The 9,765-nt window shown below is 33.0% G+C and overlaps 1 protein-coding gene across 1 annotated transcript; it reads right to left on the bottom strand.

Annotated features, from left to right (window-relative positions):
* Nucleotides 1-3,887: 3,887 nt before the first annotated feature.
* LOC111625979 (serine/threonine-protein kinase haspin-like) lies at nucleotides 3,888-8,456 on the bottom strand. Its single transcript, XM_023369246.1, has 10 exons — nucleotides 8,286-8,456; nucleotides 7,649-8,187; nucleotides 6,806-7,044; nucleotides 6,554-6,736; nucleotides 5,848-5,910; nucleotides 5,064-5,155; nucleotides 4,923-4,993; nucleotides 4,456-4,687; nucleotides 4,288-4,381; nucleotides 3,888-4,223 (listed from the first exon to the last, which is right to left on the bottom strand). Exons 1-10 carry the CDS (start codon nucleotides 8,377-8,379, stop codon nucleotides 4,013-4,015), a joined length of 1,818 nt encoding a protein of 605 aa, XP_023225014.1. The 5' UTR covers nucleotides 8,380-8,456; the 3' UTR covers nucleotides 3,888-4,012.
* Nucleotides 8,457-9,765: the final 1,309 nt, after the last annotated feature.

The following is a 9,765-nucleotide window of genomic DNA, read 5'->3' as shown; positions in this document are numbered from 1 at the left end:
CAAGTTTTTCTTATAAAAATTCGAGAATGGTCTATAAAAGAGCACCCAATATCTATAGTTTGCTACGGAACGATAAAGATAGCGTAAAAAAGGAAGAGAAAGCTGGGATATATAAAATTTCATTTGAAAATCAACAGTTATAAATCAAAAAGATTATGTGGGTGTGACTAGAAGAAACCTGGCGGTATGTATGAGAGAACATAGATACAACGTTGACAAACAACACAACATTGTAAAATGGGAAGAGGCTAGTCATTAAAACGGTGCACTCTCCATCCATTGCGTTTGAGATGGAAAAGGTGGAAATTTATAAAAGTAAAATAAAAAAAACCGTTGCCTAAATGCTAGGGATGCTAATGCGCTTCCAACAGTATGAAAATATATAATAGAAAAAAGAATGGGACTTAAAAACCCATAAATCATGTTTCTTTCTAGTTAGCTCTGTTTTCTATGTTTTATTTGTTTATTTACTTTTTAATTATTTATTTAATATACAGTACACACTTTTTGAAATTTATTTTAAACTTAAATTTTTAAAAAAATTTTAAATATGTAAAATATTCAAAAACGGCACGTTCCATTTTGGAACATTTATAATATTAAACCTGACGATGGCCTATATTAGATAGGTTGAGAACGTTTGTAAAAATAAAGAAATTTTAAGCTCAGTAAAATTAGGTGTTGGTGAAACTGAAGTGAATTAATTGCTAAGAGGTGGATAGATATGAAGTTATGTTTTAGCATTTCCTCTCTTCATAAGACATCTTTTTCGATCACCCACATATTCTAAAATGTCACAAAGTGTAATCATCATGATTTAAACAACTACGAAATCAACTAGGATTAATGCCGGACACAAATGCGGATAAAACGTTTTGACTACAGAGAGAAAAGATATTAAAAAGACAACACACACATATGTTGCTACGTACGCTATACCCTTTGTGGCAGCCATTTTGGTCGACTTATACGCCATTTATATTTACTGGCACAAGCGAATTGTGGCGGTCCTAATGTTAGTTCGCATACGTTCCACGGCAGCCCACGTCCGAATTGGGGTCAATAATTTTAAAATTTCGAATAATAGACCGCGTTTGCCGTGAGCCGGACTCTGTTCGAATGCGCCATCACGGCAGCTTGCAGCTTGAATTATAGTAAAACTGCTTGTGCTTTTTGTTAATTTATTTTTCTCAAGTGAAATATAACGTATAAGAAAATAAATGGCCAATGAACAAACGATTCATCGGGGGAAATTCCCGATTTTCCGCTGGGCCAGTCCACCACTATGACCGTACTACACACTATATGGTACAACGTGCGCCTGAGGGTGCGACTATGCAGACGCGAGCGAGCGAGAATATGTGGCGAGAAGAGGCGAGACACGATAAATATCAAAACCTGTCAGATATGTGCGAGAATCAGAAATTCGCTCTCGCCAGCGTTATTTCTCGCTTCTCGTTTGTGTATAGTTTTCCTTTGCGAAAACTAAATCGCTCGCTCTAAATTCGCGTCTGCATAGTCGCACCCTAAGGAAAATTCAACTCAATATAAACGATCCGATGTAAGCATCGCGGCCAGGTTTTATTTGTTTGTAGCAAACAAATGCCGCAGTTTCTGTCCTAAACATTTTATTTTAGAACCCCGTGGACATTCGTAAGTTTTAATAATTTACAAATGTCCGTGGGGTTCTAAAATAAAATATTAGTGAAAAAGTCTAAATCGTTAACAAATCCATTCGAAGTAACTTTTATAATATAGCGGCGGACACCAGACCCTAAACACTGGGAGTTCGGTCGTAGGTTCCGCATCGCTCGAACGAGCTGGCAGCACGGAGTTTTTCCGAGTTTTCTCCTTGCCGATAACACCTGAATAGGGGCCAGTTTCCCATAAAAGTCCTCCCGGAAAGACATTCTATTCCCCTCGCGTACGTTTAGGCCGCCTCCAAAAAAACCGGTCGTCCGGCCCCCAACAAACAAACAACCAACCCCCAAAAAAAAAAACCAAAAACCAAAAAATCCATATGAACCGCAACGAATAAGAATAACTTTTATAATATAATACCTGTTTAGAGAACAAATATTATTTACAAAACAATTAAAATTTTTCTTTTTGTAGAAGGTTTTTTCTCCCCCGTTTAAGCCAACTCTCTTCCAGATCTTTGAATCTATATATAACAGTGTTTAAGAATAAATTAAAATTCAAAGGCAAATATAAAAGTATTACAGTATGTAATTATCTTATTTTCTTCAGTTTCGTATTTAGTTGGTGAAAGTTGTTTGGTGATCTATCGATTGTCGTAAACGAACCGAGAAAAATATAACTTCGTCACTCTTAACGTTATCCAGATCTGACAGTTATTCCATCGATAATATTGGATTTCTAACGCTCTTTGTGGCACTTGACACTTCCTTTTAAGAAAATGCTTCGAATATTGAAATAAAATAGCTCAACGAATACAGAATATCGTATACTGCATCTATTTAACGCGTTTTACTTTTTTTTAAGCAATTCCTAAAATGTAATTAGCAAATTACATTTTAGGAAATATTGAAGGTTTTTGATACGAAGTCATCGGAATCACGTGTTCTTTTTCTTATCAGTGAAGAGATCATTCGGGAATAGAAAAGTCTTAGGAAACGAAAGAACGAGTGCACATTCCCTCCCCTCTTCTTTCTTCTTGATTCATTCCATTGTCAAAGTTTCGTTATTGATTATTTGGTGGTTTTCTTCGATTTCTTCAATGGCGTTTCTTTCGTACACCCCCGTGTTTATAAATGGCAAAATCATCTTCGCCATTGGAATCTTCTAAATCGCTAGAAAACTCATCCGTTTAGCTATAAGTCTCGCCCGAATCGGTAGAATAATCTGTTATGACTCCAAGGTTGTAAGCCCTATTTTCTTTGATTATCAAACTGACCATTTTTGCTTCGATCCTAATGATGGAGATAAACTAAATTTAATCGAATTTTCAGACATTCCTATTGTTATATCTTTGAACTATTACTATAATTTATATCTAAACAAAAATCTTTTTATTGTCATGGAATTTGTCTTTTCAGACAATTCTGGATATAGTGGATAATCACAAAAATATGATCCGTGAACTGCTCTTCATAAATTATTATCTCTATCAGACTATAGCGTAACTAATTTTGTTCTGGGGGTTATCTGGGAGGATGATGTAAGAAGTACAATCAAAATGGAAAAAATTAAGCGTATCATAAAGTACCATTTATTTATAAAATTTTTTTTAGTTTAAGTTTTATTCCTAAACCTATGAGGATCCAACATCCGCATTACCCCCGTAAGTAGACTACTCCACAGCTGTCAGAATAACACTTTTCTATTTGAATATTTTGATTAACAGGTTTTTCCAGTTAGTAATATATTAAATGTGAATAGTAAACGTTTATAATGACATCAACATGTATTTTTATAGAAATTGATGAGTGTTACAGACATTCGAACTGTTTATCATCATCATAAAAACTAAAATTTGTTGGTTCGGTCTTCTTTTTTAGAATAACAATTAAAGGAATTATGAGATAACAGCGCGATACTCCTCAATTAAAAAATAAAGATTTTGAAATCCTCAGAGGCCTGGCCATCGGATGCTGTGTATTTTCAGCAATTGGTGTTCTAGCACGGAAAAACTGAAGACCAACAAACTCTTTTACTCTTGGAACTGTTTGAAAAGTAGATATTACCTTTTCCTTTAAACTAAAATTGCTCCCGTTGTAGCCTATTATAAAAATTTAATTCTTCAGTATGGTTTTAAATGATACATTTCACGATTACATTTCACGAAATAACACGAAATCTCCAAAAAGGGATTATGAAGTTTTAAAACTTTCATAAAATTTAAGAAATGTATTTTTATTGTATGTTGAATAATCTTCAATCGACATGAATTAAGTTGTATTTTATAATAAAATTTTGTATATTTATTATTAGTAGTAGTATAAGAAATAATGGAGTTTAGTTAGTCAGATTAAGAGAACCGATTATCGAATTAACGTAAAAATTCTCGAGTCACAAAAGTAGTAACGGAATCTTGAGACAAAAGGCATTTTTTCCAATAATTCAATTGAGTCAAAAAGATGTCTTCCGATGCTGTATTGGGCGATAAAGATAGACTTTTCTCCAGCTTTTTCACGAGACAAGCATTTAAATACCACAACCACATAACGTTACTGTAAGGCCAATATACACTCCAATCGTCACTGTAATTTAAATATAGGCATATTTAATCAATTTTATCTCAGTCAAGTAAATATGATTACTCACTTATTATATTCGCGCATTTTCCTGTAGATTTTATGTTCTATTATATTTCTGTTGAAAGGATGACGAGAAAGATCTCTATATACAGCTTTGTTTCCTGTTTATCATTTGATAATGATAAGTAAATATTGAATTTGGATCATTTGAATTACTATTATTACTGGTACTTACTTTGGCCTATGCGACTGAACGTATAATCAATAATAGTTGCTGCAATACCGTAACTGTCGATAGTAATTTTTTCCCCGTTTAATCGGAAAGGAATAGATGACAAAATTGTCTTTTTAATTAATACATTTCCTAAATGTAAGTCCCGATGTTCAAATTTTGCTGCACATTCAGCTACAGCGATTGAGCAACTCACTTGTTTAATGATACTGCACACTTGCTGTGGCTGCAAGATCTAAATGTAACAACGTATAGAAATTAAAGATATAGCGATTCGTAAGATGAAACGATTCTCGGCGTTTAAAGGTATTGTGAGATGTCACAATAAGTAATTACTCATATAAGTTTATATTAATTATCGGGTATTAGGGATATCAGAGGCTTGGAAACAATTTGACTTTCCAAGTTGACAAGTTGTTTATGTGAATTAAATTCACAAAAACAAAATAAACAAGAATGACGATTCTTACACTCGATAATATTTGCTGTCCTTCAAACTTCATGTCGTAAATAATATAAATTTGATTAGATGGAAAATTACCTGAAAGAAATGAATCACATATAAAAAAATGTACATCAATTAGATTACAGCAGGAATTTTATTATTTTACCCGGGTATTTGGTTCTAGATCGATATTTCAAATGATAAATGTCCCAAGCTCTGCAAAGATACTTTGGAAATGGACCAGTCACACATGATACTCTGTTAATTTAAATTAAACAAATTCTAATTAGTTATTTAATTGTATAAGAATTTTAAAATAAATGGATACAATACGATCGTGAAGTCACTCCGCAGTAGGCCACGCCCATGTAGACTGTGACTTCTTTACTTTGCTCATGGAAATTCGCCATTTTCGCCAAATCCTATTTTTTCGCCTACTGCGGAGCGACTTAATGATCGCACTGTATAACTACCGATCTAATTATATTATATAACTACAATCCCACTGTATAATATATTCTAGAACTGATCCACTTTTGACTTTTCATTCGATTGTATAGGAGCCAGTTTCAAACAGAAAGTCCTCCTGGGAAGCAGTCGACTAGCGGCCAGGTTGATAAAACCCTGAACACTGGTCGCGGGTTCGCGCCTGAGTTATGGGCTGGCCACGTGGAGTTTTCCAAGTTTTCTTCTCGTGTCTGACATCTGAACAGGGCCATTCTCCCACAGAAAATCCTCCCGGCAAGAACTTTCTCCTTGGCAGATCGTTCATGTTTTGCAGATTGATTGATGTTACATCAATCCAATGCAAATTGGATATTTTTAATCGTATTTAAATTTTTTAAATGTACAGAGAAATAGTTAAGAAACGTTATTTTTTCCAATATTTACATTCCTATGTATAAAATATTAGAGTACTTTTAAATAAAAATATAATTTTTTGTTCATACCTATTAATTCTAGTAAATCCAGATGTTCTGTTAATTTCATCGTCCGATAAGGAACTCAAGGTTCTAAATTGAGAGAATAAAATGAGATTAGATATAACAAATATTTTCAAACACTCGTTTAACTTGTTTTGTATCGTCCTCAAATCTTCAAACTCAGATTTCATCCACTTCTAATTAAGATAGAAATCTGAAACTTTGGGGATATATCTAAGTCCGATGACAATGAATTTTAATGTGGTCCATCCTATCCGAAACCCGATAAACAATCAAATTTAGAATTTAGTCATGATGTGGTGAATATGCCCAGGTTCACAATGATGTGACCGGGTGATGAAAGACAGGGTTTTATACATCCCGGACCAACTCAACCACGAAAAATACACTCTCCGGATTCGAATCCGAGGATCTTAGAGTGGAAGGCTGACGCTTATAATCACTTTAGCCTAGGAATTTATCTAATACACAAGACATTTAATGGAATAAATAATTTGTCAAAAATATTTTTGAGTCTAACTTGTAAATGTGAATTCCTGGTCAAATTGTCCTATTGACCCCCACTTTGATACGAACGTCGTAGATGCTTATGAATATCATTGAACTATTAATATGTATTGGAATTGATATTGGTGATTGAAATATGTTTTTTCTTGTATGCCCATGCAGCGAAATAAATAAATTAATCAATTAATTAACATGTAAGACTTACAGAGAAGCAATTATTTCTGGATAAACTGTTTCAAAGTGTTCCATTTCTTTCCCATAAAAATTATTAAAACCGCTAACTGGGACAACTTTAAAAACCTGAAATGGCATTCCCCATTCGTCCAAAATGGCATACACGTTTCCATAAGATCCTTCGCCTAATTTTTTCCAACATTCGTCCTTGCAGCTGTTAAAGACACTAAACTTAGGAAATTCTAGAATAATAAAAGATCTCAGCATTATGAAGAATAGTTACTTTTCTGGAATGACTTGTGAGAATGTAAGAAGATTAATTTGATTACAAGCTTTTAGTACCAAATTATAATACTTTGTTCTCCGTTTGATCAAATCAGTTATGTTGAATCTGTCGAACGGTACATTCACACTCAACATTGAACTTGATCTCAACGTTCTTACTTCGGAGCATTGGTTGATAAATGATACTGCTTTGGCCGAACGGGCTTCTTTAATCGATAACCAAACTTCACTATTGAACTAATAATTTAAAAATTATATATTTTATGTGAATCGCTAAAAATTTGTGTGCTTTGTGGCTTTGAAATCTTTAGTGTTACATTAGTAAGATTATTAATAACCGGATAATCGAGACACTCTCATTACAGACATGCTCCAAATCCGTGATAGGATATGAGAAAACATTTCGCATAGAGGAAAGAATTAAAATTTTCTATTAGAAAAGTAATATTCATTTAAAATTAATACTCGCCTCACCAACGGGTTAGCTACATGGATTTTTTTTCGGATTTTCTTCACATGTCTAATACTAAATGAGGCCGATTTCCTATAGAAAGTCCTCGCGGGAGGCACCTCCCTCTTTGGCAGATCGCCCATAAGTTGTATTGCTTATCCCATTAACTCTATTCTATCTTTTCTATCAATCAATGAGGGACCCTTTCTGAAAAAAGGATTAGTTTGACGGACTATCTAGGTGCTTCCCAGAACTTTATGGGACTGGCCTCTATTTAAGCACTAGACACGTGAAGAAAACTCAAAAAACTGCTCACGCCAATGTGTTGACCAGGCGAGGATCCACGATCGGTGGTTTTATTCACTCGGCCACTGGCAGGTCTCAACTTACATTATTAAAAATCCACAATTTCATATCGAGATATTTCTTATTCAGATACTTGCGCATGGATGCTTGCAAATAAATTGTTTTCCTACGAAGCTTCATGTACGATATACGTATCAACACCGCTTTGAATCTCTTCTGCAAAACTGTCAAATGACGAACTCGTTTCAATTTTTCCATCCTGTACCAAAGCTGAATGATCAGAATGACGGAAACAATCGTTCTTAGGAAAACGTTTTTGTTTTTGACATCTCTAAACCATCTTTGTATAAGCAAAGATTTAACCCACAATATCCAACGTTCTTTTAATATTTTCATCACCATTAATCTGGCGCAATGCTTAATCCACCAATTCTCGACGTAATTAATTGCTATTTTTGCCGATGCATTCCGAATGACGTCCAGCAAAATTTTCTTTGTATAATTATATTCATTGGCTGTAGATATTATGTGTAAGGCCGATAATAATTTTAAGATAGAGTAACGCCTATCGTTTATGCTGTACCAAGTCAAAATCCTTTCTACGGCTCCTTGTTTCATATTGTCTATAAATATACATATATACAAATAATACAAATATATTTATATACAGTACAAGAATAATTTCTTAATAATTTCTAATTTTTATCAATTATTTACTTACTTAATTGCTTTAATTTAAATAATCCCGTCGATATAACGAGTAAAATTGAAATGATAACAGCAATTATATTTGTATATCCGAGGGTAGATAGCATTTTATAATTCACATTTATTGGGAATATATGATGTAAAATACCATGTTTTTATTGTTCATTTTATTGCAATTATTATAAAAATTATTTCAATCTATTGTTACAGGAGATAATCTAATTAGTATTCTAATAATGTAATCTTTAATGGATTTAAAAGCAGATTAAACAAAAAATTCTGCTATTATGCAGAGTAGCTATAGCAAATTTAATAATTTATTTATAAATCTTAGGTTTTAACATATAATTTATATTTTAAAATATTAAAATATATCATTTTTTAAATAATTATACAATAGAACCTCTGCCATACTCGTTTTCACGCTTTAATGTAGGTCTACAAGTTAGCCCAAAAGTAAATTAACAGAAATACATTTTAAGGTTAAGGTAAATAACATTAACGTATGCAGTATATCTTGGTTAACTGAGTTTCGGGCTATCCTAATAAGTTTTAGAGCACAAGCCTATTTGGCTGAAATTTTTTTAAATAAAAATAAAAAGTATAAATAGTTTTAAAAAATCTTTCTTGTGCTTTTTGTTCATGTATGTGTTTATATAATTATCAAGTCGGTTATTGTAACCATTACATTTACGTAGCCATACGTACGAACTAATGCCATAAACAAGGTCAGGTGAATATTTGATGCAGAGATTTATTCGTCGGAAAAATGGTGGAAAAAGTGCGAAGTTGAAGAAGTGTCTGTGTGGAAAAAGTAAATGAGGTTTTATTGGAATGGGAAAAAAATTAAAAAGGAAGAAAGTAAGATATTTGGGAAAGGGGTGCAAAAAGCGTCGAAAAGAAGGAAAAGTGAAGGAAAGGACAATTACTTTTCCGACTATTATGTATACGTGAAAGGGAAAGTATAGGGATCGTGTCAAATTTGACCCTCCGAGCTTTTTTTTTCTTTTTTTTACAAATCTCACGTTTTGAGACCTGAATCCGAAAAAGTAAAAATTCAAGGAAAAAATGTCGTGGATATGTATGTGTGAGTATTTGCGTCTACTTCGTTTACTACCTCAGGATGGGATAATGATTAAAAAACGAAAGTTGGCATGATGGTTTGTATATAAGGGACTGATGATATTAAATTTTGGCTGTTAAATTAAAGGTCAAGGAGTGGGGAGATATAGGGTAGTTGTGTATCATATCTCGAGTAGAGTCAGACTTAATTAATGAAGAGTTTACTCGTTATTAACATACACAATTATTTTGCAAAATTCGTCTCTACCATCAAAATTAAGCGTTTTGCCATTTTATGACAATTAATAATATAAAAATTTTTTATGATAAAATCTCGTAACAGGTGGCGCCACACACAATTTATGTATTAATAATGTGATTAATAATGTAAAAGTTATTTTTTAAATTAAATCTTTTAACAGCCGAGAAAG

This window comes from Centruroides sculpturatus, unplaced genomic scaffold (genome assembly GCF_000671375.1).
Source record: "Centruroides sculpturatus isolate CEXI.00-Female unplaced genomic scaffold, Cexi_2.0 scaffold22, whole genome shotgun sequence".
Taxonomy (NCBI): domain Eukaryota; kingdom Metazoa; phylum Arthropoda; class Arachnida; order Scorpiones; family Buthidae; genus Centruroides; species Centruroides sculpturatus.
Note: the sequence above shows the minus strand (reverse complement) of the source record. Positions and strands in the feature narration are given on the sequence as shown.